This window comes from Delphinus delphis, chromosome 4 (genome assembly GCF_949987515.2).
Source record: "Delphinus delphis chromosome 4, mDelDel1.2, whole genome shotgun sequence".
In the NCBI taxonomy this organism is placed as follows: Eukaryota; Metazoa; Chordata; class Mammalia; order Artiodactyla; family Delphinidae; genus Delphinus; species Delphinus delphis.
The window spans coordinates 1011184-1038537 of record NC_082686.1 but is presented as its reverse complement, the minus strand read 5'-3'; the positions used below and the strand labels follow the sequence as shown (position 1 = coordinate 1038537).

Here is a 27354-nt window from a genome sequence, read left to right as displayed (position 1 = left end):
GCCTGACTCCCGGCCACCCGAGTCCCTGCCCTCCCAGCGGCCCCCGCATCCTGCAAAACCTCCGCCTTTGGGAGACGCCCTGTCCTGCCTGGTGTGGCCTCCAGCGTGGGGCGGGGGTGGCCCCCGGTGAGACTGACGGCCGCTGCCTCTTGCAGGCCCCAGAAGAGCCTGTGGCACGGCTCAGACCCCAGCGGGCGCCGGCTGACGGAGAGCTACTGCGAGACGTGGCGGACTGAGGCCAGGGCGGCCACGGGCCAGGCCTCCTCGCTGCTGGCGGGCCGGCTGCTGGAGCAGAGAGCAGCGAGCTGCCACAGCGCCTTCATCGTCCTCTGCATCGAGAACAGCTTCACGGCCTCCTCCTCCAAGTAGGGCCTCTGCTGGCGCCACGGACGGCTGGACGCACAGACAGAGGGCCGGAGAAGAGCCAGGCGGCAGGCAGGGGAGCGGACACGCCCTGGCCCGCGCGGGGAGCCTCTGCTGGCGCCCAGGGCGGGGACCTGGCTGGGACACTTTCCTGTATGGTTCACGTTTCATGTAATCCTCCAGAAATAAAAAGAAGCCAAAGAGTGTATTTTTTAAAAAGTTTACGACAGCCTGGTGCCCAGACTCCCCCCCACCCGCCTCCCCCCCAGAGCCTCGGTGCCTGTACTGCCCTCCTGGCCCAAATCAGACCAGGGGGTGGACCCGGCCCATTGAGGCAAGAGGAGAGGCCTCCCGGGTGCCGAATGGGGCCCCCAGCCGCCCGGGCAGGTGCTGGTGGCTCTGTTTCCTGCCCAGAAAGCCTTGTGGCGCCAATGCCAGGCCTGTCTGCAGGGCAGCCGCGACGAGGCGCTGGGGCCTCCCTCCTGCCCTCTCTCGAGCTGGCCGGCCCACTCTTGGGCCACGCGCGGTGCCAGGGGAGACCACCTCCTCTCAGCCTCTGGCAGCAACTCCCCTGGGTGCAAGGTTCCAAGCTCAACCCCCCCCCCCCCGGCACAGCCCCGGGGGTCCTGGTGCTGCTGTGTGCGGCCAGCTCCACCACGTGGGCCCGTCTGCGGTCCTCTCTGTCCCACTCTGGCTTCCCGTGTCCCCTGAGGTCCCACCGGCACAGAGCCTGGCCCGGCCCGGACTGTACTGGGAGAGCTTTTTGGGGTCCATAAACCAGCACCGGGTCCCTGGGCCCAGACCTCACACCGGGCACTCCTTCCCTGACTCCAATGCCTGACCAGCTCTGCCCAGCAGCATGTCTGGGGACCCAACTGGGCCCAGACCCAGGCTGCCTCAAGTCCTGGGTCGGACCTGCCTCCTCCTGAGCTTGGCACCAAGGCCCTGGGTTCACCTTTGCAGGACAGAGAGGCAGAAGCCCTCGGAGGCAGAAGGCCACACGTGCCCCCCGCCAGGACAGAGCCCACAGGCTGCCCAGCTGAGCCCCGGGACGGGCGAGGCCGCACGGAGGGGCTGGGCCGTGTTCACAGGCGGGCCACGCGTGCTTGGGCCCTGCTCGCCACTGTCTGTAGCAGCACGTCTTGGGGAAAACCCACGTCATTGCCCTCCTTGTGGGGGGAGTGAAGGGGACATTTGCGGGTGCGCGCGGGCATCTCCAGGGGAGCTGGCGGGGTGGCCCAGAGCCCAGCTGCCCCAGGGTCTGCTGTCCAGGCGCTGTGACTGTAAACCGCAGGGGCTGGTCCTGTGAACTGTGTCTGTGGTTTCCAAACAGGCGCCAAATAAAAATGACCATTTACACTGACACGTGGTTTGCAAGCAGCTTTCACTGTCATGAGTCCTCGGGAGTCTGTCCTGGACGGCCCGGCTGGCCAATCCTGCTACAGGAGCACAGGTGTGCACAGGTATACGCAGCCGATGTATACGGATACACACAGGTGTGCACAGGACACAGGTGTGCAGATGCACACGGACGCACACGAACACACGTGGGTTCCCAGACGCATGGTCGTCCTCCAGTACCCATGGGGGGTGGTTCCAGGACCCCCTCAGATACCAAACCTGCGGGTGTTCAGGACCCTGGCATACAACCTATGCACGTCCTCCTGTAAGCTTTAATTTATCTCAGGTTACTCATCATACCTAACACAAGAAAAACGCTATATAAACAGTAGTAAATACAATGTAAATTCCATGTAAATAGTGGCTGGCACATGGCCAATTCAAGTTTTGCTTTTTGAAACTTTCTGGAATTTAGAAAAAAATATTTTGAATCCACAGTTGGTTGAATCCTCAGATGTGGAATGCCCGGATAGGGAGGGCCACCATGGGTGTGCGCTGGTGTACATGGATACACACACGTGTGCAGATACATCTGTGCATGGGTGTACATGGATAAACGCAGAGGCACATGGATGCGAGTGGATGTACATGGTGTGAGACACACGTGGGTGCACACAGATGTACACGGGTGTGAGACACACGTGGGTGCACACAGCTGTCCATGGATGCCACAGGCGCCCCACACCTTTCTTCCCTCTCAGGGTCTCCCTGGCAGTGGCCAGCAGCCTCACAAGCTCTTCGGAGCCGGGTAGGTGGTCCGGCCCCGGCCCCCGTGCCCCCCACAGCTGTGGCAGATGTCTGAGCCCGAGGGGCCGTGCACACTGCACAGAGCAGGGGCTCAGTGGTGCCCCAGGAGCTCGGGACCAGGGGTGGCAGAGGCTGAGCGGGGGCACCAGCGCCTGTGCGGAGGCTGCAGGGGGAGCGGGCGGAGGCGGGAGACCAGGGCGCTGGGTCGTGCTCACGGCGGGCAGAGAGCAGAGCCCTGCCTCCTGGGTCAGTAGCCAGAGGCGAGCCTCCTCCACCCATCGAGCCCCGCCAGCTCCCTGAGCATGGAGGGGGTGCTGCCCCTTCCCAGCAGCACCCTGGGGTCGGCTGTGGTGTCTTGTGCGGAGACGCCTGGGGACCATCTGACCTATCTGACCCCCACCAACGGCCGTGAGTTGGGTCAAGCTGCGTGTACAGCCTCTTCCTTGACCCTCAGGGTGCCCCGAGACGCCTGCTCACCCAACCTGACCTCGGGGGTCCCAGGGGGCAGCCAGCTCAGCCCCTCCCCCACCAGGCGTCCTGCTCTGAACTCGCAGCCGCGGCCTTTCCTGGAGACCCTGGGTGAGGGCCGGAGGCCGTGGGAGGGGCTGGCTTCAGCTCAGGACGGGGGGCAGGGCTGGGACCCTCTCGACCGGATGGATGCGTGGAGTCAGGGGTCCCCTCACTCGGGCTGTGCGTCTGCTTCACGTGCCTGGGGCCGAGCGGACGGTGTCACGTGTCAGAGGAAGCACGACCGGCTCTCGGGCCTGGTGGCAGTGCCCAGGTGACGTGGGCGAGTCCCCCGGGGGCTGGCGCGTGAGCGGCCCCCACCACCGGGAGCGGGTCAGCATCCACCCAGCTCCGGATCGCAGGGCAGAGAGGACCTGGGGTGAAGCCCAGAGCGGAGGAGCCGGTGCTCCCGGGCTTCCACCCGACGGAACCGCCACCCCCAGCGCCCCGCTTCTCCCCCAGAAACGAGCCAGAACAGGGTTCTCATTTTTGTCGGGTTTTTTCAAAAAAAAGGAACAGCATCGTTTACAACGAAAGCACCTGGACACCTGCAGACGCCACAGTTCAGCCACAGGCTCAGGAACACGGCCCCACCCCAGGGCCCGGGTCACCCCGCGGGCACCGGGTCCCCTGGGCTTGCGTCTGGGACCACCTTGCCATTTCTCCGGGACAAGGGGGTGAAAGCAGGGAGGTCTGGCGTGCACCTGGGCCCCCTGCACCGGCCACGTGTAGGCAGGGACAGCAGAGCAGCCCCCAGTGGCCGGGGGGCGTCCCCGGCAGGCCGCGGGTCACGGCCAGGGCGGGAAGCAGGGCTGAGGAGTGCCCCGCTCGGGGTGAGCCGAGGACGCCTTGTGGAGGCTGGAGGCCCCCGAGGCCTGGGTCTCAGGGACAGGGCACCGGGGGCCCGTCAGTCACCAGCGCCACTATCTGACGATGTGGACGATGCCGGAAACCTGGCTGCCGACACCCAGAGACAGGCAGCTGCCGGGAACGTGTCAGCTCTGAGGTCAAGGCCCAGGCCCGCTGCGTCTGGTGTCAGGAACCTGGCCGCCCACCGGCCAGGAGAGCAGGTCGGGCGGGGTCAGGCCTTGGCCTCGGGCTGCTGCCTCTGCTCCCCCACGGCTCGCACGCCGTCCTCTGGGGCGGGCCCGTCCTGCGCGGCCGGCTCCCGCATCGGACTCATCAGCTCCTGGGCCGGCGGCGGGGGCTGGCGGCGGCCCTGTCGGAAGTGGCGCAGGCCCGTCAGCAAGGCCGCAAGGACATAGGCGACAAACAGCACCAGGAAGTACACACAGTAGACGAGGAACTGGAACAGAGAGGGCGCAGGTGAGGCGGGCGGGGCACCCAGGGGTCGTGGAGGCCGGAGCAGGGCCCAGCCTCCACCCACCCAGCGGAGCTTCTGCGCCTCCGCCGCCTGCCCCGCGGCGCTCGGATCACCTGTGCGACAGCAAATGTGCCCTTGGCTCTGGGGCCAAGTCCTCACGGAGGACGCCTGTGCGGGCAGAGGCTGGCGGAGGAGAACAGGCCGCCCAGGTCTCCCGGCCCCCGCAGCCCCCGCGGCCCCAGGGAAGTGCAGCCCTGCACCCCGGGGCCAGTGAAGCTGCAGAGCGCTGATGCCCAGCACACGGGCAACTCCCCCGATTCTCAGACCGCAGCGGCAGGGGGGCCAGGGTGGTCTCCTTCGCGTGTGGGCCAGACGAGCGTGAGTCCCGCCCACGGCCCCGGAGCTCAGCTGCCCCGAGTGGCCTCCCCGAGAACCCCTCAGCACTGCGTGCTCAGCCCTTCTGGGAAAGCTCATTTTCAGGAGCAAAACCGGGAAATGAAACGTCGGGGACTTGGCTTCCGGGAGGATGGAGCTGGCGTGACTCGCCTGTTCCTCGTAAGTACGATTAGAACCCTGGACACTGCACAGACAACACACAGAAGGTGACTCTGAAGAGTGGATGGGGGCAGACTAGCTGGGGCCTTGGAATCCAAGGCGCACCACGGCAATGTGCTCCCTGGGCTGCTTTTCTTTCTGCTGCCAAGTATTTTTAAAGGAAGCAAAGAAGCCCACAAACCAGAAATACCAGGAAACACAGAAAAAAACACTCAACGAAAGCGGCTCCGCCCAAAGGAGCAGGAGAGGGACCCCCCCCGCCCAGCAGGACAGGACACTGATGAGTGGGAGCCCCGCTCCTCCAGCCAGACCCCACCCTCGTGACCCAGGCTGCACACCCCCCACCCCCGTCGGGTGGTGCTGGTCAGGGCCCAGTGGGAAGCTGGAATGTTCACCCCCATAGGGACCACAGGCAAAGCCTGGACTTTCACTCCCCCCAGGTGGTGCTCCCCCTCCCTGAAGAGTCAGGACTTTCACCCCACCCAGCCACAGTGAGAATGCTCCTCCCCCACCAGTGTCACTGGAGGCCACGTGGGGAGCAGTAATGAGGCAACCATGGCCCTCCTGACCACTGCAGGCCATGTGGGGAGCTGGCACTCCCTTCCTTGCCCAGCAGTAAGGAGAAGCCCCACCCCACCCCTCAGCGTGAGGAGGGCTGAGCGGGGAGCCTAGAATTCCACCCCACGTGGCTATAACGAGGTGCGTGCCCCTAGTCCTCCGCTAGGCTGGTGTCAGGAGAAGCTAGCTAAAACAGAAGGAGTAAATGAGAGCCAGAGTCTCAAAGTATTATAGCCAAAATGTACAGGTTTCATTAAAAAAAAATCACTCAGCACACTTACAACCACACAGATCTCTAAATGAATGAGATAGTCAGCAGACACCCACACCAAGATGACAGAGACGTTACAGTTATCTGAGAAGGATCTTAAAGTGGTCATCGTAAAAATGCTTCAACAAGCAACAACAAACATGCCTGAGACAAACGAAAAAGTCTCAGAAAAGAAACAGAAGGGATAAAGGAGAAAAGTTACAATTGAAAAATGTAATCACCAAAATAAATACTCAGCAAATGGTCTCAACAACAGAATGGAGGGCACAGAGAAAAGAATCAGTGAACTGGAAGATGGAACAATAGAAATCACCAAATCTGAACAACAAAGAGAAAACAGATGGGGAAGAAAAGCAGAGCCTCATTCTCCAGGGGACAAAATGTAACACTGTGTCATGGGTGTAAAATAAGAAGAAAGAAAAAGAATGGGGCTGAAAAAGTACTTGAGGAAATAATGACTGGGAAAACTTCCCAAGTTTGGCAAGGGACATAAACCTATGGATTCAAGAAGCTGAGAGAACCCCAAACAAGACAACACCCCCAAATCAGACCAACACACACCATATTCAAATTTTTGAAAGCTAAAGACAAAGAAAAAGGAAAAATCTTGAAAGCAGCCAGAAAAAAAAAAAAATGACACCTTCAGGGAAAAATAATTAGAACGACAGTGGATGTTTCATCAGAAACCAGGAAGGCCACAAGGATATGACAAATTTTTCTCATACTGAAAAATTCAGGAATGAAAAATAAATCAAGACATTCTCAGATAAAGAAAAACTAAAAGAACAATTTGTCACCGGCAGACCTGCCTTAAAAGAATGCTTAAAGGAGGTTCTCTAAACAGAAAGTAAATGATAAGAAACTTGGAACATCAAGAAGGAGAAAGAACACAGCAATCGAAATTGTGGGTAAATGGACTTTCCTTCTCTCCAGTTTCCTAAATGTTTGACAGCTGGAGCAAAACTTATTATCCTGTCTTAGGTGGCTCTAATGGTATACAGAAGAAATAAGTAAGACACTTGTACTTAAGCAGTAGAGAGAGAAGTGACCTAAAGGAGGTGAGATTTCAATACTTCACTACAACTGGCCATTTAATACACAAAGCAACCATCAAAAAAGTTACCATGAGAGATACACTCAAAAATACAACAGATAAACCAGAATGAAATTCTGAAGAATCTGTAAATAATCTATGAGAAGGCACAAAAAAAGAAAACAGAAACAAAAGGCGGAGAGAATAAAAAGAAAACAAAAACTGAAATGGCAGACATAAGGACTAATACATCAACAATTACACTAAACATAAAAGGTCTAAATAAACCAATTACAGACAGATATTGGCAGAGTGGATTAAAAAAACATGACGACAACCATATGCTAGCTACAAGAAACTCAGGTATAACAATACAGTCAAGTTAAAAGTAAAAGGATGGAAGATAATATGTCATGTAAACATTAACCAAAGGAAAGCAGAATGGCTATATTAATGTCAGGTAAAGTAGACTTCAGAGAAAAGAAAATGACCACAGGCAGAGAAGAACATTATATAATGATAAAAGGCTCAATCCACCAAGACATCCAGTGTATGTGTATGCAACAAAGAGCCGCAAAAACGTGAAGCAAAAACACGACAGAATTGAAAGGAGAAATAGACAAAGTCACTATTATAAATGGAAACCTCAACACCCCTTCTCAACAATAGGCCAGACAAAAAAATCCATAAGCATAGAGAAGAAAGCAATACCACCATCGACTATAGGACCTTATTGATATTTATGGAACACTCCACCCCAAAACAGCAGAATTCACATTCTTTTCAAGCGTACATGGAGCTTATAACAAGATAGACCATGTCCTGGCCCCCAAAACAAACCTCAACAAATTATAAGAATTGAAATAATACAGATTGTGTTCTCTGATCACCACAGAACATAATCAAAATAGAAACCAATAACAGAAAGATAACAGGAAAATATCAAAACACTTGGAAAATAAACAACACATTTTGAAATAATCATAGGTCAACCAGAAAGTATGAAAGGAGATAGAAATACATAGAAATGAATGAAAAAGAAAATACAACATATCAAAATCTGTGGGGTGTAGCTAAAGCAGGCTGAGAAGGAAATGTATAGCAATAAATGGAAATATTAGAAAAGAAGAATTCTCATACGATTTATCTAAGCTCCCATCTAAAGAACCCAGAGAAAGATGAGCAAAATAAATCCAAAGCAAGTAGAAAGAAGGAAATAATGACAGAAGTTCTAGCCAGTAACAGTAAGGCAAGAAAAACAGACAAAAAACACTAAAAAAAAAGACCTCCGAGAACTAATAAGTGACCTCAGCAGGACTATACAAGGTTAAGTCACAAATATCAGTGTATTTCTTATACAGGCAGACCTCAGAGATATTGTTCAGTTCCGCACCACCGCAATAAAGTAAATATTGCAATAAAGCAAGTCACACAAATTTTTTGGTTTCCCAGTGCATATAATAATTATGTTTATGCTATACTATAGTCTATTAAGTGTGCAATAGCATTATGTCTAAAAACAACAGTGTGCATACCTTAATAAAAATATTTTACTGCTAAAAAATGCTAACTGTCATCTGACAATGCAGGGTTGCCACAAACCTTCAACTTGTAAAAGAGCCAGTATCTGTGAAGCACACTAAAGTGAAGTACAATAAAATGAGGTCTGCCTGTACTAGCAGTGAACACCTGGACTCTGTTATGAACTGAACCGTATCCCTCCAAAATTCATTTGTTGAAGCCCTAAGCCCCAGTGTGACTGTATTTAGAGATGGGGCCTTTCAGGAATGATTAAGGTTAAATGAGGTCATGAGGGTGGGACCCTAATCCAGTAGAACTCCTTATAAGAGAGACACACCAGGAGTGCACACGCACCGAGGAAAGACCACATGGGGACACAAGGAGAAGACGGCCGTCTGCATGCTGAGGAGAGAGGCCTCAGGAGAAACCAAACCTGCTGACACCTTGATCTCAGACTTCCAGCCTCCAGACTGTTAGAGAAAAAATTTCTGCTGCATAAACTACCCAGTCTGTGATATTTTGTTATGGCAGCCCTAGAAGTTAATGCAGACACCAAAATTATAAATACAGTATCATTTACAATTGCTCAAAAAAAAATGAAATTCTTAGGAATAAATCTAACAAAACATGCACAGCACTACAGTACTTGCATGTTGAAAACTACAAAATGCTGAAAGAAATCGAAGTTCTAAGTAAATGGAGAGACATGCCATGTTCACAGGTTGGAAGATTCAACATAGTGGAAGATGTCAATTCTCCCAATATTGATAAACAGGCTTAATGCAATTCCTAGCAAAAGCCCAGCGAACATTTTTGTAGATATACACGATTACTCTAAAATTTATAGGGAAAGGCAAAGAAACTATAATACCTAAAATAATTTTTTTTTCATTTCAAAGTTGGAGGAATCGGTGTACCAAATTTCAAAGACTTACCATCTAGCTACACAAGCAGGACAGTGTGGTGGTGGAGGGAGGGCAGGCACATAGCTCAACAGAACAGACAGAGAGCCCAGAGACAGACTCACGCAGTGGTGGAAAGCAACGCAGTCTTTTCAACAAATGGTGCTGGAGCAACCAGACATCCACAGACAGAGGAATGAAATGTTGTAAGCGTCACACCTTACACGAAAATGTACTCAAAACAGGTCACAGGCTTAGATGTTGGGGAAAATCTTTGGGACCCAGGGCCAAAGAGTTATCATATGTGACACCAAAACTAAGATCCACAAAAGGACAAATGAATAAATCAGATCTCATCAAAATTAAAAACTTAAGTTGCAAACAACCCTATTAAGAAGATGAGATGGTGAGCTACGAGCAGGGAGAAGCCTTTGCAAAGCACACATCCAACGAAGGACTACTACCTAGAATACACAGACATTCTCAAAACTCAAGTGAAAAAACAAAGGACCCAATTAGGAAATGGGCAGAAAAGTGAAGAAACACTTCACCAAAGAGGATGTACAGATGGCAGCTGCACGTGGGGAGAAGAGCGTCACAGCCACCGGGGAAAATGCAAATGGAACCACAGGGACCACCAGCCCTCCACGCGGCTCGGAGTGGCCGAAGAGAAACGGTGGCCACACTGAACGCTGATGAGAACGTGGGGAACCCGGATCCCTCAGGCAGGCCAGTGGGAATGTAAAATGGTGCAGCGACCGTGGAAAACAGTCTGGCAGCCACCACGTGACTCCACAACTGTACTTCAGGGCATTTATCCAGAGAAATGGAAATCTGGGTTCATACAAAAAGCTGTAAACAAATGTTTAGAGCAGCCCCCAACCCGATAAAGCCAGGGCTCTTGGCGGTGAGTGGGTAAATGAGCTGTGGTCCAGCCACCGCGGAGCCCCATGTAGCAAAGGGCCGGAGTGAAGCAGCCACGCATCTCCAGGACTTGGGCTGAGTGGGGAAGGCAATCCCGACTCACAGCTGCAGGGTCCCACTCTCGCGATGACAACGCTATAGAAATGGGGGGCAGACCGTGGTGGCCAGGGGTCGGGGAGGAGGCAGGGTGGGGGCCCGGCGTGGCCGCAGGGGGCAGGGAGGGATACTCCCGTCTCGACTGTGCGCGGTCCGTATCCCGAGAGTGCCCGCACCGCAGAACTGCAGGACGTGACCGGTGGGGAGGCTGGGCCCGCACCAGGTACGTGGGTCTTTGCACCACCTGTTACCCCACAGGTGAGCGTGTGGTGACCCAGAAGTAGAGTTCAACTTAAAAGACCAGCCAGCCCAGGCCAGCTCCCTGCCTGCTCCGTGCTGGTTCCCACCACCGGTTCTGCCCCACTCTCGCTACCCGGGACGGAGGGAGGGGGCACCCGGAACACCACGTGCAGGGAAGGTGAGTAGGACGAGCCGGGGCGACTTTCCTTCTGGACGCCACCAGGATTTCTAGCTACCAACCAACCTCTAGAGTTACCTTTTAACCAGGAAATCAATCCAGCAGGAGAAAAATCAATATATTGTCAGCTTGATCCAGCGTGGCCAGAACCTGTCACGTGGAAGGGGCTGGGGCCAGGTCAGGCGAGGAAGGCCAGCCCCTGCCCCCCGCCTTGGGCCCTCGGAAGCCCCGCTGCCCAGAGCCGGGACACCCAGGGCTCCAGGGACGGAGAGGCTCCCCCAGGTGCTGGGGCCCCTCCCAGGCCAGCTGGACGGCTGCCAGGCAAGGTCCCATGGAAAGGCCAGGGGACAACATGCTCCCCTGCGAGGCCACCGCTCTGGGGGAGAGGCCTCCCCTGGAGGGTCCCCGGTGAAGGAGGCCCCAGCCCGCCACCTCTGGACGACAGGCCTTGTGCTCTCCGGACAACCCCTCCCGCCCACCCCGTAGGTGCAGCGGCACGTGCACCTGTGGACCTGAGCCCAGCCTGGCCACCTGCTCAGCCACAGTCCCCAGTGTTCAGCCTGGGGTGGATGGGGCAGTGTCCCTGGAGGGCCCCACTGGTGACCAAGGGCCAAGACCTGCCTGCCCACGGGGACACGAAGGACCAGAGGCTCTGATGTCCTTCACCAAAATGGATGTCCAAACCCATCCAGAAAGCCAGTTTCCGAACAAGAGGGTCTCTCATGCCTGGGACTTCCTTCCCGGCCAGCTGTGGGGTCACCAAGGCACCTCCGACGGAGGGCTGGGACTTCCACATGGAGCCGAACAAGCCCCAGGGAGGTCTGGGCTCCCAGCAGATGGCGGCTGCGTCCCACAGGCAGAGGGCGGGGCACGATCCCCGGGGGAGCCCGGTGACAATCCCTCCCACGGGACCATCCTCTGGCTAATTCCAGCTCACTCAAGACTGGTCCTGCCCTGGGTGAGGCCACTGGGAGTCACATGCCCGAGTGGCCCCCAGTCTCACAGCGAAGAGGAATTCTCAAGTTCTTCTTGGAAGACCGAGGACCCGCCTAGGACTGGATGGAGGGAGGGGACGGGAAAGGGGCCAGCAGGCGCCAACGTCAACCCCACGAGCTCCACTCTCTGCTGCCCTCCGCAGAGGAGACAGACAGCTGTCACGTGAGCCAGGACCCATCACAGGCAGGGACCTGAACGAGGGCACAGGGAATGCTCCGCCACGCTTCTGTCCCTCCTGGAACCTCAGCCAGTGCAGGGGGCGCCCAGGGCCGGTGAGAGCGCCTCCAGAGCGACCTGCACCCAGGCCAGCCTTGGAGGCCCCAGAGGTCTCGCCACACTCGACCGCGCATGCCCACCGCACTGCCCAGACGCGGGCAGCACTTACAGCCCCAAACTCAGCCCTGGCGGGGAGCCGCACAGGCCGGACTGTGGCCCCTGCCACCTGGCCCTCTGACCCCTCCCTCCCTGCTCCCGCTCAGTCCAGGGGGTCTGGATGGAGACGCCCCACCCTCAGCGGGTCTGTGGTCTGGGTCCCGGGACAGGCAACACCACTGGCTGCGTGGCCACGAGGAGGCCTGGCCAGGACATGCCCCAGAGCCTTCCCTCCTCAAGGAAGTGAGCCCAAAACGGGGGCTCACCTGAGAGCGGACCGGGAGGCCCAGGCCCCGCTTGTCGGAGACAACGAGGGTGATGATGGTCTTGAGGACAGTGGCGAGGAACGTGTTGACTCCGAAGACAAGGGCACGGAGCTCTTGAGAAAGAGAAGACGCGATCTGAAAACTTAACGGGGAAGCGGCGAGGTCAGACCCCGCTGGGGGCGAGGTGCACGCACAGGCGCAGACGGCCCAGGTGCGGGGCAGCGCTCCCGGGGCCACCGGGAACAGCCGCGAGGCATAGGCGAGACCCGCCCAGTGCCCAGGCTGCCCACCGCTCCGGGGCTGCGTCCTGACCTGGCACGTCCTCCTGCAACGACTCACAAAGCGAGTGCAAAACCAGGTGCAGAAGGCAACCTCGGGAGATGCTTGAAGTCTCCTGGTGACTCCAGGACAGAGTAAGTCATAATCGCTACAGGGTTCCCCAGGAAATCAGCCTCACGAGAGCCGGGCATTAACAGACGGGGCACTGCACGGACAGAGTACGAGGAAAATTCCAGGATTAAAGTCCTTTGTCGTTAAATGATTCAGTAAATTATAGAAAGAACCGTAAAACAAATGAAGAAGGCAAGAGGAATTAATACGCTCAGAGCCTGCGGTGCTCGGCAGAGAAATTAACATTTGAACGTACTTCCAATTAAAAGCCCCAAAGTGCCTTTAAAGAAAACAGAAAAAACTGATCAAGAAGTGTCAGTTCCGAAGAATAAATGAACAAAAATACCCAAGAAGCCTTTACAGAGAATGACCGAGGAGCTTCTGCTGGGGCTCAGGGGGAGGGGGCAGTACACGAAGGGCAAGGATAGCAGCCACGTGACAAGCGGCGCACTAACTAGGAGAAGACAGCGGTGGGTCAAAGGTCCCTGACGGCAGCTTAACTCCCGGGAAGCGGGCGCTGGGCCAGGTCCCGCAGGCGCGGGCAGAACGCCACACCACACACACGACTGATTCAGGTAGTGCTGCGCGAACTCCGAGAGTTGGATTAAAGCAAACGGTAACACGGCAACATAATAAAAGGCTCCCGTCACATGTGGTAGAGGTAAGCGCACTGCAGACAATCAGGAAAAAAGAAATCCCAGCAGAAAAAGAAGCCACGGGTATAAACTGGCCAGGACACTAGGGAAAGGCAACTGGCCCGCGGGCCGCCCTCCACCACCCGCAGGGGCTGTGTGCCTGCCTGGACAACGTCTGCGACATCTCTGAAACCCCCTTCCAAAGCGCGTGCCCTCTGACCTGGCCGGTTCCCTTCCATGACCCACCTGAGGCCATTATCAGAATTTGGGAAGAAAAATGTAGGTGAGGGGGGTGGCTCCCATGTTGTCTGTCACGGGAAGATATCGGAGACAGGGGCCTTATCGCCAGGAGGACCGACGACAATGCCCGCTGACATGGAGCCCCGTGGTTACGAGGGGCAGGGGTGCACAGTGACCCCGGCTCGCTCCAGGAAGCCCAACACCCACGTCAGCCACGGGGCCTGGGGTCTGAGGGGGTCTGCTGTCTCCTTCACGCCTTTCTGCCTCACATTTGACCTTTTCTGCATCGTACTGGATCTTTCTGCCACGAACATCTATGGCTTTTACAATTAACAAGAACACACGAGACACTAAGTGGTCCTGGGAGAAGTGAGGGAAAGACACCCACGGCCCTGGCGCCTGTTCCGAAATGCTGACAGTGACGGTACAGGTGGGGCGTTTCCAGGTTGAGTGTCAGGAGGGGAGGACAGCATCCAGTGTGCACGGAGTCCAGGCCACAGCCACGGCCACACGGGCAGGGGGCATTAGGAGCAGAAATCCAGAGAGCAGGGCCAGGGGAGTCGGGGTGTCTGGGCAGCACTGACCCTGACGGGGAGGAAAGGAAGGACGCAGCCCAGGGCAGGAGAGGGACGCTGGGTGCCGGGCGCTCCTGTGAGACGGCTCAGGGGAATCAGGCCACCACACCGCGGGGCAACGGCTGCAGAGGGTCAGGAGTTCGAGGACACGCTCTGAGCTCAACACCAGGCAGGGACAGATCTCGCTGGGCGTGACCGGAGTGGACAGTACAAGTGGGGAGGGAGGTGCCCCCAGGGAGATGGGGCTCGGAGGGGAGCTAGGGCCAAACAGCTGGGGACAACGACAGGCCACCTGCCAGGTGCAGGAGGTGTAAGCGTGTGTCCTGAGCATGTGCGCTGTGTGTGGCCTGAGGGCATGTGACGTGTGAACACGTACGGTGTGAGCACGTGTCTGGGGTGAACACATGGTGTGCGTGTGCAGCCTCGTGCGAGGTCCAGCTCAAAGGGTGTACGAGGGTGTCAGAAGCCAGCGAGATGCGGGCTGAGGAAGGTTCTGGAAGGCACGGGCGGTCGGCAGGCAGCTCCCAGGATGTCCCCGGGCCAGTGCTGCAGCATCCCCAGGAGTGTGAGGAACACAAGGGCGCCGGGGGAAGGGCTCCCCCGGGCAGAAGGCAAGCTGGGTCACCCAGTCACTCTTGGGCTGTGGGCCACCGTGCCCAGCAGCGGGAGTGGGAGGCGATGGGAATGACCCAGGATGGGACAGCAGGGCCAGGAGACTGGAAGAAAGGACTTCCCGAGGTCCGGCCCCTGCGGACACCGTGGCTCAAGAGGGGGGCAAAGGGGATGCCCACATGGCTCCTTGCCCAGCCCTGCGATCCCGGTGGCCAGGACGGGGCATGCTGTGGACAAGCAGGGCCCTGGCTAAAGGCACCAGGGCTCACGCGCCTATGCTGTGGACAAGCAGGGCCCTGGCTAAAGGCACCAGGGCTCACGCGCCTATGCTGTGGACAAGCAGGGCCCTGGCTAAAGGCACCAGGGCTCACGCGCCTCCTGACGTGAGTGGCGTGCCAGCACACCCGCTCCACGCTGCCCAGCACATACCCCTGCTGCTACCCACGGAACCTTCTGGAAGGAGGCCTCTCGGCACACACAGCACACGACCCTCCAGCTGCCCACCCTCGGCTGCAGTCTTTCGGGACTCTCCTGCCAGCAGTCCCACGTGGCCACCCCGCACCAGCCCGACTCACGTGGCGATGGGCACCAGGAACTGGTAGGAGCCACGGAAGAGCACGAAAGCCGAGTAGCACAGCCAGATGCTGCTGGTCCTGTACATGAGGAAGACCAGCCCGGCCTGCAGCACCGTCACCACCGCGATGATCAGCTCAGCCCACAGCGCCCACCGGATCTTCACGAAGCCGGCGGCGAAGGAGGCGACGGCACCTGGGGAGACAAGACGCGTCAGCGCCGTCCTCGGCCTCACGGGTCACCGCTGTCTGGGTGAGGCAGGCGGGGCGTACCGAGCAGAGTGGAGGCGGCGTCCGCCCCGCCGTTGTAGACCCTCGTGGTGTCCGTGGTGGGGTTGACCACGTTCCACAGGATGTGCACGTAGTAGACGATCAGGTAGTAGCCGGCGGAGTTGAAGACCCACCAGAGGGACCAGAGGCGCAGCTGCGGCAGCCGCGCGGTGCGGCGCAGCTCGCGGAGCATGTGCGCGAGCACCGAGTCCCGCCAGGAGGCCGGCAGCCGGCCCAGCTTCCCACCCGTGGGCTGCCCTTGGCCCAGGTTCATCCGGTCCAGCTCGGAGGGCGAGGCCCCGGCACTCGCAGGCGCTCCGCGGTTGAAGAAGAGGCTGCGCTCGGGGCGCTTCAGGAAGAACGTGAGGACCAGACTGAAGGTGAGGAAAGCCAGCGAGATGTAGTTGAGCGTGGAGAAGGGGACCCTGCCCATCGTGACCAGCAGCTGGCCCAGCACGGAGCTGGTGAAGACGCCCAGCAGAACGGAGGCCCGCGAGTAGCCGGCCATGCGCTGGTAGCAGGCGGGGGGCACCAGCGAGAAGATGTAGGAGGAGTAGGCGATGCGGGCCGCCATGGTGATGCTGAAGAAGAACTCCATGAACTGCATGTGCAGCACGGACGAGCCGAAGAGCAGCAGAAGCCACACGGACACGTAGCTCAGGCCCTGCAGCACAAGCACCGGCTTGTAGCGCAGGTAGTCGGTCAGCAGGAAGATGGGCACCAGCACCGCCAGGTAGGAGTAGGACAGCACGGGCGTGATCTCGTTGGTGACCTGCGGGATGGCAGGCGTGTGACCCCGAGCCCCGGGAGTGCCCGGCGCCCATCACGTCTACTGGGCTTGGCCGGGTGCCTGGGAGCCCCACCGGACCCCACGCACCCCTTTAGCACGGCGCCCCACCAGGACTACGTGGGGAGCGCCGTCCTCCAAAAGCATGCAGCCCGTTAAGACTGTCCAGGGCAGCCAGGGAAATGGAGCAAAGCACAGCCCGACCCCCCGACCGTGCTCCACCCTGACCCCGTCTCCCACGGGCGTGCCTCTCAGACAGCAGCTCGGTGCTGACACACGCAGAGAGCTGGTGAGCACGCTGAGCACAATCAGTAACCACGCGCTAAGCCACGCTGGCCCAGGCCTGTTTGTGTCTAACGAAATAAAAACACGATACGGTTTCACCGTAAGTACCGATACAGAAAACAGAGCTGTGGCCAATCTACACTCATGCTGGCCGCCAAGGAAGGCCTTCAGTGGCCGGTCCCACTCGGCCCCAGGGCACAGGGGATGCAGGAGAGGACCGGGCCCTCAACCCCCCTTTGCCAGGCAGGACTAGGGGGGTGCGTCCATGGGACCCAGGACTCCCGGCTCCATCAAGGGAGCTGCCCGCAGCCTCGGCCACTCAGCTCTCCACTCAAAGAGGGCTGGCCCAGTAGGACCCTCCCTGCTGGGCACACAGGGCAGAGGCCAGAGCCACAGACCCACTTGGGATGACAGCCAGCTGTGCCCCTGGCCGCCCAGGAAGGGCCATCCTGGACCCACCTGGGTCCAGCCCCCAGCAAGAGCCCCAGCTCACGAGACGCCCAGGTCCCTGGCCTTGGCCCCTTCCTGGGGGATGGACACGGGAGGCACCCTGTGCTCAGAGCCTCTCCTGAGGCCCCAAGTGGGTTTTCAGCAGGTGGCCCTCACAGGAGTTGCACCAGACCCCATCTGACACCTCCCAGGGGCTCCGACTGAGAGCCCCACCCAGGGATTCCACCTGACGCTGCCCAGGGCCCGGCCATGGCTCAGACCAGCCAGGTGAGCACCAGGTGAGCCTCGGGCCTTGCTGGGCTCTCAGAGCCTTTGGGCTCCCTTGGGTCCTACCTGACTCAGGGCGCTAACCTTGACTCAGGCCTGACCACCTGCTAACACCATGGGGCGATCCCTGCACCAGCCCAGGGGGCCCTCAGCCCTGCAAGGCCGGCAGGCACCGAGGCCCACTTCACAGATGCTGCCGAGGACCCGGGGCCGAGCCCAGGCCAGCACGTGGGGCCCAGCCAAGCCCACTGCTTAGCGGCCGGCTCACCTGCGAGTTTCTGCAGCCCTCGCATCTGTGCACCCAGGATGTGCCACCCGAGCAGCCAGCCCCAGGGCAGCGCTTCCCAGTGTGCCCAGGACCCCGGGCGGGCACGCACACCCCCCACCTCCGGGGCTCCCCTGCCCGGTGGCCTCCTGCACCACACGCCCACCAGAAGCCATGGCTGACCCCGAAGGCTGTGGTCCCCCGAACACCGAGCACTAATGCCCCAGGACAGTCCAAGACGGCATTGGTGCGAGTCCGTCCCCGGGGCAGGATGAGTAATCAGCGCTGGTCCCAGAGGGGTCAGAGCCTGTTTACGGAAAATTCCTGGAACATCAAACCATCCCTCAGTTAGCTGACGAAACCTCTTGGCAGACGGCTCGCACAGCTGCAAGGGCCACGGGGTCAGAGCCGAGGGGGACCAGCTGGTCTTTCCCTCCCGCCGCCGCTGCCCACACTTCTCAGGCTGGGCAAGCACACAGGCCAGGTGAGAGGCTGACCTGTGTCACACCTGTGAAGCGCTGGGAGCACGGGCACCCACCAAATCCCTGGGGCAGCTGGCACGAGGACGGCCTCCTGCTGGCCTCGGTCCAGCATCGCTGGGCCACGTTCCCAACACCTCGATTTGGACGGGCCGGGTCCAGGCTGATGGGCAGGACGTGGGAGCTGGGCCCAGGTCATGACCCAGCTGGCTTCAGGGCAGCAGCTGCTCTGAAGTCCGGAGGCCTGGCTGGGGCCCCACAGCAGCCAGGACCAGGATGGGGCGCTGGGGCCCTGAGGACCGGCAGGACCAGGGGAGCACGGCAGGGCCAGGCCAGGCCAGAGGGCACCTGAATTCCAAGAGGAGCAGTCCCTAGAGTCAACACCTGGCAGCACCCAGAGGGGCACCGAGTCCTGCCTGATGGGGAGGGAGGACAGGACAGGGGCCGTCACAGAGGATCCCGCCAGCACGGCAGGGTCAGCCATGGGCTTGGAAGGACTGCTGTGCGAAGTGCCCTTCACACAGCAGGGGTCATGATGTGAAGGGCAGGGGTCATCATGGAGGGGGTCGGGGCCTGACCCAACCCAGGCAGCTCAGATGAAGAGGAATCACAGGCCCAAAGGCGCAAAGCAAAGCTCGGACCCTCCCGGAGGTGCTCCACGAACCGGGGGCGGCGGCACGCGGGGAAACACTCAGCACAAACCGAAAGGAAAATCCGGCAGAGTTCAAAGGCGAAGCTGCGGCGTAAACGGACACGGCACACGGGGAGGCGGCCAGCGCAGACAGCAGAGGCCGCGCACGCGGGGAGGCGGCCAGCGCAGACAGCAGAGGCCGCGCACGCGGGGAGGCGGCCAGCGCAGACGGCAGAGGCCGTGCACGCGGGGAGGCGGCCAGCGCAGACAGAAGCCGCTGCCCACAGCGGTGGAGCCCGCCAGGCACAGGAAGGCAGACGCCCGCAGGGAGCGGGAGACCAGCCGAGGCCTCGCTCCAGGGACAGCCAGGAACACGGGACAGTGGCAGACGTCGAGGAAACGCACACCCAGCAGCAAGCTCTCCCATCTATCAGATGGGCAGCAACTCAACAGCGCCTCGCGGGTGCTGGCCCGAGGAGCCGGCAGCAGCCTCACGCTGCAGGGGCTCACAGCAGGAGGCCACCAGCAGCAGCGTTTCCCCCAGGGACGAGCTGGAGACCCCGGAGACCCCTGGGGCAGGGGCGGGCAGGCCTCTGTGTGAGGTTTGAGGCCCTGCATGCACGTTGGGCAGCAGCAGCCCGAACCTGTGTGGGAGGGCCACAGACCCACTGGACTCTTCCCAGACGGGCCTCTGCCATCCTCTGGTCACGTCCAAGGCCTGCTGGGTGGCTTAATTTCTGCAACCTACTGTTTAATCAGTTACTGTGTGAGCTAAGAGGGCAGGTGGGGGGAGTTCATGACATGTTTTCCTTCTTGTTATTTTCACGGAGCTTCCCACTCACTCCTACATCATCTCCGCAGTGGAAGACAGCCCCTTGCAGAACAGAGTGGTGTCCAAGGAACTGGCCAATCAGTGAGCGAGGGATGTGCCAGGCCGGCTGCTCGAGGGAGGCCCCCACCCGGACTCACCTGGGAAGTGAGCCCTCTGGCTGCAGTGCTGGCCGTGCGGTCAGACACAATCACACACACACGGCTTTGAGCCTGTGCACGCGGCCCGGGCACCCTGGTGTGTCCATTTTCCAAGAGGACTACTTTGAGGGAACAGGACTCATCTGCACGGCGACTCCATGTAACTTAATTCTGGGGTCGGTGAGGGGTTGGGGCCGAGCTCTGGGCCAGGGAGAGGCAGGGGCTCCCTGAAGAAATCAAGTGGGAAATCCAGGTGGGAGCCAACGGGGGCCAGCGACAGGGGGTGTGGAGGCCGGTGGCCACCCTAGAGGGGACAGACAGGGCTGGCGGGCCGGGGCCAGGTTCTGGGGTGGCGGACGGTCCTCAGGCAGGACGAGCAGGTGTGGTGACCACAGCCCTGACCATGAGCTTCATCAACCAACGGCCTCTGAGCCCTTTTGATTTGTTTTATTTTATGGAGACAGAAACAGGGAGGGACACTGCCTGTTGCTGCTTCTACTACATGTTTGACCCCAGAAACTCCCATCGGGTATAAGCTTATTAGTCAGGTTCCAATGAGATCCTTTGTCCTTGTTCTGAGCAAAAGGCAAATTCCTTCCGTAATCCCTTTGGGCAAATAGGCCTCTGCTGGAAGCAAGGGCCCAGCGGGCGGGCGGGGGCCCCCTTGCGCTCTCCCCTCAGAGGCCCACGGCAGGCATGGACCCCTCTGCCGGACCCGCCAGCGCCCGCAGCCCGAGCAGCCCCCGCACTCCGGCCCACCCCGCCCACACGTGCACCCACGTGCCTGCTTCTGCGTGAAGTTCTTGTCGGGGCCCAGGAGGTAAGGCGTGATGAAGCTCTCCCCGGGTCGCATCTGGGCCATGAAGCCGTAGAAACAGAGGCAGAACACCAGGCTCCACCAGGACTGCAGCTTGCGGCCCGGCCTGGGCTCCGCCGGCACCTGCTTCTCCACCTCCGGGCCGGAGAGGGCCATGCTGCCCAGGTCCCCGACGGCCCTGCAGGAGACCGAAGGGGACTCTGTACCTGGGAAGGAGAGCCAGAGTCAGGGCAGCTCAGCAGACAGCCCGCAGCCCTCTCCCACCCCCGGAAACTTGGCTGCAAAGGGCTCCTCCCCCTGTCATTCAATCGGGCTCAACCTCACAAGGTGGAGAGGCCGCAGCCCCAGCCCCAGTCCCAGCCCCGTGCTCTAACCTGGAGCTTGTGACGATCCAGGAGCCCGGCCCAGCCAGGCCGCACTGTCACCACTTCTGGGGGCTCCAGGGCTGCGGCTCCCACAGGGTGGCTGCCAACCACGTGGGGCCCATAAACGTTAAGTAATGAGAACTAAATGCAATTTAAGATCCAGTTCCCCGGGGACACTGGGCTCATCTCACGTGCTCACAGCACTGGCTGCGGGTGCTGGGCTGCGTGCACCTCCCCCGCAAGGTCTGACGGCCTGATCCTCACTGTGTCCCAGCCCCAGGCGTGTCCAAGTGCCACGCCCAGAGGAGAAGCAGGCGCGCCCGCGATGGCCCAGAGGACGTGGCAGGAGGAGGACCTGCCGGGCCAGGCACACACCAGACCACAGTCCAGGGGCGGGGATGGGGGCAGAGAACCCCCAGGGGCCGCCGAGGGCAGAGTAAGACTTCACCCCAGCACCATGACTTCAACACAGGCCTGGCCCTCGCTCAGCAAGGGGAACTACGACAGTCAGAGCCCGGCTGTTCTTTCCTCCTGTGTTTCCTTCTGAGACCGAGGGAAAATGGGGGGCTGCTGTGGGACAGCAGTAAACCCCCGAAGAAGCTGCGGCTGGCAGGTTTGTTTGTGAAGCTACAATGAGGGGCAGGGTACGGGTGAGGGGGGCAACAGCGGCCCAGGAGTTACAGGGTCCTAGGTCCCAACGTTCTCAAGGGCCAAGCAAAACACCAGCTAGGACGGGGGCTGGAACCCGGCCCCTCCCCCGGCACCCCTCCCCCCGGGAGGTGTGGTCCCCCAAGAGCACACAGGCCAAATGGCTCCAGCAGAAAGACTCTGATGTTTGGGGCAGGGGGTGCACACACGGCCCCCCACTCCAGCCCCAGGAGCCCCCCAAGTTCACTCTCCCGCTCCCTGGGCGCTGCCCCCGGGCGCCAGAGAAATGCACGCTCTCCGCCAGACAGGCACCCAGCGTGGGGCGAGCAGCCGAGAATTTACAACGCCCGGGGTCCCCAGGAGCGCCCCCCCCCCGCCCCCCAGGGGCCCCTGTTCTCAAAGAGATGACACAGGCTTCCCTACCTGGCGTCCCCGAATCCCGGGGCGGAAGTCTCAGATACCAGAACCCCGCAAGCTCACCAGCTTCTTCTTTCTACTTCCTGGACTCCCATGGCTTCTGAAACCCCAAGGCGGTGCTTCTGAGACTGCAGTGAGAGCTTGTCACAAGTGTGTCTGAAGGTCTCAGACACACTCCAGGACTCTGCACCCTGACACGGCCCCCAGACACGCCCAAACAGGTGACCGAGCACGCAGGGAGCTGCTGCCTCGGGATTCCCAGCTGGTCACCGATAAGAGTTCCGCCTCCAGCATTTCAGGCCAACACCACAATCCCGCCTCCACCGACACGCAGATGGGCCCCTGGGCCCCGGCGCCCAGCCCTGAGGGTCCCAGGAGTCCTCCAGGGTCACAACACTGTGGTAGACCACCGCCACCCCCAGAAGCAAGGACATGCAAGGGTCCACACCCTGCAATGGCCAGGGAGCTGTTGTGGGGGGGGCGGTTAGGGGTGGGGTGGGGGGGTTAGGGGTAGGGGGCAGTGTCTGCTGACACCCGGGGAGCAGGGCTGAAGGACGGGGTTTACATGGGGTCTCAGGGAGTGTCCCACGAGTTGCGCCCCCCTTCCTCCCAGCCCCACCCCTACAATCTGGGGACACTGTGCTCAGTGCTGGAGTCCCTCACCTTCCTCCTGAGTTACAGGACAGCTGGAAGAAAGGAGGGGCCTGCCCCAGCCAGCAGGGAGAAACCCAGGCCTCCTCTGCTCTTGGATCACAGGAAGCAAAGGGCCAAGGGCTCAGCTTGGGCTCACGTGCACACGGTCTCGCCTCTGGGCTGCAGCCCATTGGCTGGCGCGTCTCCCAGGCTGCACGGGGAGCCTTCTACCTGCTGTCTCCACAAACATCTGCTCAAGGAGCCCCTGAGCCTCAGGCCTGCCACCCAGCAGGGGTGGCCGAAGGCAGGCAGGCTTCTCACCGGGGCTGGAAGGGCCATCACACGCGCCAGAAAGAGGGACTCAAACTACCTCTGTGCTTCTCACTCAGCCCGGGCGCCAGGGACCCGCTCTCCAAGGACGTGAGTGAAGATGCCACCCCGGACAAAGGCAGCTGCCTATCCTAGGAAACCTCTGCCGCCCCGTGGCGGCCCAGTGACCCCTGGAGCCAGCGTCCCCCTGCCCCGTGCCGGGGGAGCAGACACAGCAGTGAGGACTCCAAGAAGCACAGAAGGTGCCAGACCCACGGGGCTCGTTTCAGAAATGGCCACTTTCATTCCTGCTTGACGTTTTCTCCTGAGCGTTGCTTTAAAATCTGTCCCTTCCACCCACATAAGGCCCTCTGCCAACTTCTTGTGGGGGGCACAGTCCTGGGCCTGCCCTTCACCAGCACCCCTGGCTCCCCGCAGTGAGGGGGCCCCTGCAGGGGCACCCAGGGCAGAACTGCGGGAAGGGGGCCGCGAGGCAGCGCTGACCTCTGTCACCCGTCACAGGCGGAAACGCCCCTACAGGCCTCACTGAAGAGAGAAGGGCCAGGCCTCAAGGAGCCAGCACTGCGGCCGCTGCGGGACCACCACCCGGGGCCGTGAGCAGAGGCACTGATCCGAACTACAGGGACACCCGCCACACCAGGCGGGGCCCACTTTGGAAGGTGCGTCCCTCCCACAGTCTCCCACACTTGGCTCCGCACCACCGGACGCGCTGCCCAAAGCTTCCAAAACGAGTGGAGGGCTGCCAGCTCATGGGCCCATGGCTGGACCGCAGGGTCACGGGGAGCTGCTTGGCCCCATCCCGGGAGCAGCAGGGCCCCCGGGAGGAAAGGCCACCTGTACTGGGGCCTGGGATGGGGGTGCAGAGGATAGGGCGGACGCGGAGCAAGGTTCTCCCCTAGCGAGGCTCCCCAGCAGGGAGCTCCGAGGACTCCGGCTCCGGCACTGTGGGCAGCCTGGGAGACGGCTGCTTCTGCATGCATTCCGGAGTTCCGAGCTGGCCCCGATTCCAGCCTGTAATCTGAGACCTGCGGCCGGGGATCCCCACGTGGCGAGGAACCCCACGAACACACGTGTGTGCCTGGCGGACACCTGGACACTCAGGACAAGTGTTTCGGATAGGACCCGGGGGACAGCTTTCCTCCCGGAGACGTGTAGAACGTCCCACTGTTCTGGACAGTCTCCAGCGCTGGGCTCCAGCCGCGCCAGGAAGTGTTCCAAGGGGAAGTTGCTCACAATTACAGACTCCAGGCGCAGGAAACGACAGTGGCTTGGCTGGAGACCAGAAGCGCACCGGGGGCTTCTCCACAGGCCCGCGCGGAGACCGACGGTGACAGACGCTTGGAGCGTGCGCCTGGGTTCCCACATGGGGCGAGGCTGCACGTGGGACTCACCGCCCCTTCACTCATCGCCAGCGCCCCCGCGCCCAGCCGGGCACCAGGGGCCCATGCGCCTGTGCTCTCCCCGGGCCCCAGAGCCACCGGCCCCCGTCCACCCCGACACTCGGAGAGCGAGCAGCCCCGCGCTCCTCCCGCAGCCCCCGGTGCTCGCCCCCGGAGCTCCTGCAGACAGGGGAACCCCACTACCTGCGCGCTCGCGGCCTCCGCTGCTTGGCGCTAGAAGGGACCACACTGCCCACAATGCCCCGCGGCGGCTCGCTTCCGGGAGGCTGGGGGTGGGGGCGCACCTGGTCCCGCCCCCGCCGCACGTCACCGCGGACAGCAGTTGCACGGTCTCTGACACGCGCCCCACCGTGGCACCCGAGGTCCCCGCGGGACGGGCGCAGCAGCCCCGCGCGCACGCCCCGCGCCCCGGGACTCGGGGCTCAGTCCCCACCCCAGCCCATCGCGTCGCCGCCCCCGATCACGCGCCTCTGGCCGCCCAGCGCGGGCTACTCCCCGTGCGTCCAAACGCCCGGCCGCACCCTCCGGAGCCCCCTCCCGAACTCCTCGCGCACCCCTGGCGCCTACCCCCGCAGCGCCTGGCTCTGGTCATACTGATCACAGCTCGGGGTTGTGCTGGAGGCCTCCGGGAACGGACCTGGACAGAGACGCGCCCCCCGGCGCCGCGCAAGCTGTGACCGCTCTTCCACGAGCGCAGATCCCCTGACTTCTGCACAGCCTGTCCCGCCGCCACCCTGTGCCTTTTCTTCTCGGTTCATTCATTCTGAGATGTTCCTTTCCTAGCCAACCCGCAAACTCAAGCCAGGGACGTGGGTCACTGAGCCAGCAGGAGACAGGACTGTGGGGTTGGAAGGGGCACCCTCCCCCCACGCAGCCGTCTGTAGGATCACCCTGACCCACACTTGCTCTGGTGGTTGACTGGGGACTCCAACGAGGCACAGACTCAGCTTCCCCGAGGGAGGCAGAGTAAATTGGGAGAGGGGCACAAAGACAAAGGAATGGACCAGAGGTCTGTTTGGACCTAGCAGAAGGTCCCCTGGAGGGATCCCAGGAAGGCGACAGGCCAAGGTCTCTCCCCGCTCCTCACGGCAGGACCGACCCCCCTGGACTTGACCTGTCTGGTGCAGTGAGGCCCGTGAAAGTGAGGGATGCCGGCCTCTGAGTCATGGCAGGGAGGTTGCAGGTGCCCAGGCTGTGACTCTCAGGCTGGAGCAGTGGGAAGCAGCCCCTCTGGCAGCCCCACTGCTCCCCACTCCTCTCTGCTGGGAGGGGGAGAACCCGGAAGCTGGCCTCACAACCTCAGAAAGTGGCTTCGCCCTCCCGCTGCCCTAAAGGATGGCACAAAGGAGCGTGGCCACGGGGCACCCAGCACCAGTGAGCCATTGCCATTGGCCAAGTCTGGGAACTGGCCCAGACCAGCAGTGTGACCCCTTGGGGAGCAGGACGGACAGCACCCTGGGACCGGGACAGGAAGGGTGGGCGCCCATGGCACACACAGGTGTGCACAGGTGTGCAGAGAGCAGCTGCCCCTGAGCAGGCCCACAGTGAGGATCGGCGCTCCGTCCCCCAAGTCCCTCACCCGGTGGTCTCTCTGGCATGTGGGCATGCGTGGAGCCCGAGTAACAGAGCCCAAGCCTTGCTGTGATCCCTGGCCACACAGAGCTCAGGGCTCCTGCATTAGCTGGGCCCGGGGCGGGGTGGGGGGTGTCACTGGCCCGAAGGGGTCTTGGGCGGGCTCAGCCCAGCTGGGGCTGCAGTGTCTGGCTGGGCCATGGTGCCCAACAGCACCCCATGGGCATTGTCACCAGGAGGCCGCTCCTCCACGGGAAGAGGGAAGGGCTTCCAGAGTCCAGGATGTGATCCTGCTGCCAGGAGCGGCCCGGACGCCAGGGCACAGGGTCCCAGAGGCCCCGCAGGTGCAGCTGGCTGGAAAGTGGGATTGCCAAGCAGACATGCAGAATCAAGTGGCCTGGGGCGAGCGGCCATTTTGGAGGATGGATCTCGCACTTCAGTCATCGTAGCTTTAAGTGGTTCTCTTGGCTTTAACAGTCTATTCGTCAGATGTTTACGTGCCAGCTCCACGCAGGATCGGGGTAGCTGCCGCGGGGGTCACAGAGGGAGCGAGAGCTGGTCCCTGGGTGGACCAATGGTCGGGAGGGGTCAGGATGGGCCCGGCGGTGCTGAACCACAGCCTCACCAGGCTGCAGGCTCCAGTCATGCCTACTCACAGAAATGTCCAGAGTCTACTGCCCCACGAGACCCCCCCCTCTCAAAGGGGAGCTCAGGCACGCTCAGCAGTTGTAGTGAATGACAGCCCCCAGCCCATACCTGGCCCACCCAGCCCTGTCTCCCCGCGACGGGGTGCCCCAGCCTGTCAGCTCCAGGCGTCCCCAGCTCACCACCTCCTGGGACACACACCCCCCAGAGTGTATCCCATCCCCCTTCCCTCCCCTTCCCTCTCCACCACCACGTAGAGCCCCGCACCCCAAGTCCAGGTTGAGATAGCGAGGGGCCTGCTCACCGCTGTGCAGGCCAGCCTGCCGGGGTCCCAATCCGGGGCACGACTCCCCTGGGAAGACTTCAAGGGAGGCTCATCTTTGGGGGTCTGTGGCACCCAGTCTCCCAAAGGGCTTCGCCCAGGCTTCGGGGGTCTGGTGGTGGACTTCTCCCCACTGCCAGCTCCTGCCCAGGCCCCTCGGGCTCTGCGGGGAAACCCTGGCCTAACCCAGGGAAATGGTCCATCCCCGAAAGGAGGGCCCAGGGACGGGCTGTGGGGTGGCCTTGAGCTGCGCCAAGGAGACAGTGGGGAAGGAATGTGATCCTCACAGACCAGAGGAGCTGACTGTCCTCGACTGCAAAATGCCCAACAAGGGAGCACGGAAAGGAGACAGGAGCCACGGTGACCCGGGCTGAGTGAGACCAGCCTGAGAGGTGTGGGAGCATGGAGAGAAGGATGAGGGGGAGAGAGACGGAGAGACACAGAGAGACCGGGGGTGGAGACCAGGACACACCGGCGGTGCTCAGCGCGGGAGGGACACAGGGCCCTGGACCCGCCCAGCACAC

At 60.7% G+C, this 27354-nt stretch overlaps 2 protein-coding genes across 14 annotated transcripts in view; one reads left to right on the top strand and one right to left on the bottom strand.

Annotated features, from left to right (window-relative positions):
* Nucleotides 1-585, top strand: part of COL18A1 (collagen type XVIII alpha 1 chain) — a 96088-nt gene extending 95503 nt beyond the window's left edge. For all 5 annotated transcript variants that reach the window (XM_060010206.1, XM_060010205.1, XM_060010204.1 and 2 more), the window contains one exon: nt 156-585. In XM_060010206.1, coding sequence (XP_059866189.1) covers nt 156-369 — 214 coding nt within the window. In that variant the 3' untranslated portion in view covers nt 370-585. The remainder of the gene's footprint in view (nt 1-155) is intronic.
* A 2719-nt stretch (nt 586-3304) lies between these two features.
* SLC19A1 (solute carrier family 19 member 1) lies at nt 3305-24537 on the bottom strand. 9 transcript variants are annotated; one of them, XM_060010207.1, is made up of 7 exons: nt 24475-24509; nt 21992-22056; nt 20466-20676; nt 15552-16320; nt 15282-15474; nt 12255-12396; nt 3305-4324 (listed from the first exon to the last, which is right to left on the bottom strand). In XM_060010207.1, the coding sequence occupies exons 2-7, from the start codon at nt 22021-22023 to the stop codon at nt 4100-4102; spliced, it is 1572 nt and encodes a 523-aa protein (XP_059866190.1). In that variant the 5' UTR covers nt 22024-22056; nt 24475-24509; the 3' UTR covers nt 3305-4099. The 9 variants fall into 9 exon arrangements, with proteins under 9 accessions (XP_059866190.1, XP_059866194.1, XP_059866195.1 ...); XM_060010210.1 differs by having other exon boundaries at nt 3306-4324; nt 20466-20704; nt 21935-22028; XM_060010209.1 differs by having other exon boundaries at nt 3306-4324; nt 20466-20704; nt 21935-22056; nt 24475-24504.
* Between the last annotated feature and the right edge of the window lie 2817 nt (nt 24538-27354).

Bases quoted from the DNA above. Each gene is read 5' to 3' on its own strand.
- SLC19A1 (XM_060010207.1), bottom strand. From the start codon at position 22,023: ATGGGAGTCCAGGAAGTAGAAAGAAGAAGCTG. The intron at 16,321-20,465 runs GCACGTGGGTGC...GCCATCCCGCAG, and splicing joins AGAACTTCACGCAGAAGCAG to GTCACCAACGAGATCACGCC. The intron at 15,475-15,551 runs GTACGCCCCGCC...TTGTCTCCCCAG, and splicing joins CGCCGCCTCCACTCTGCTCG to GTGCCGTCGCCTCCTTCGCC.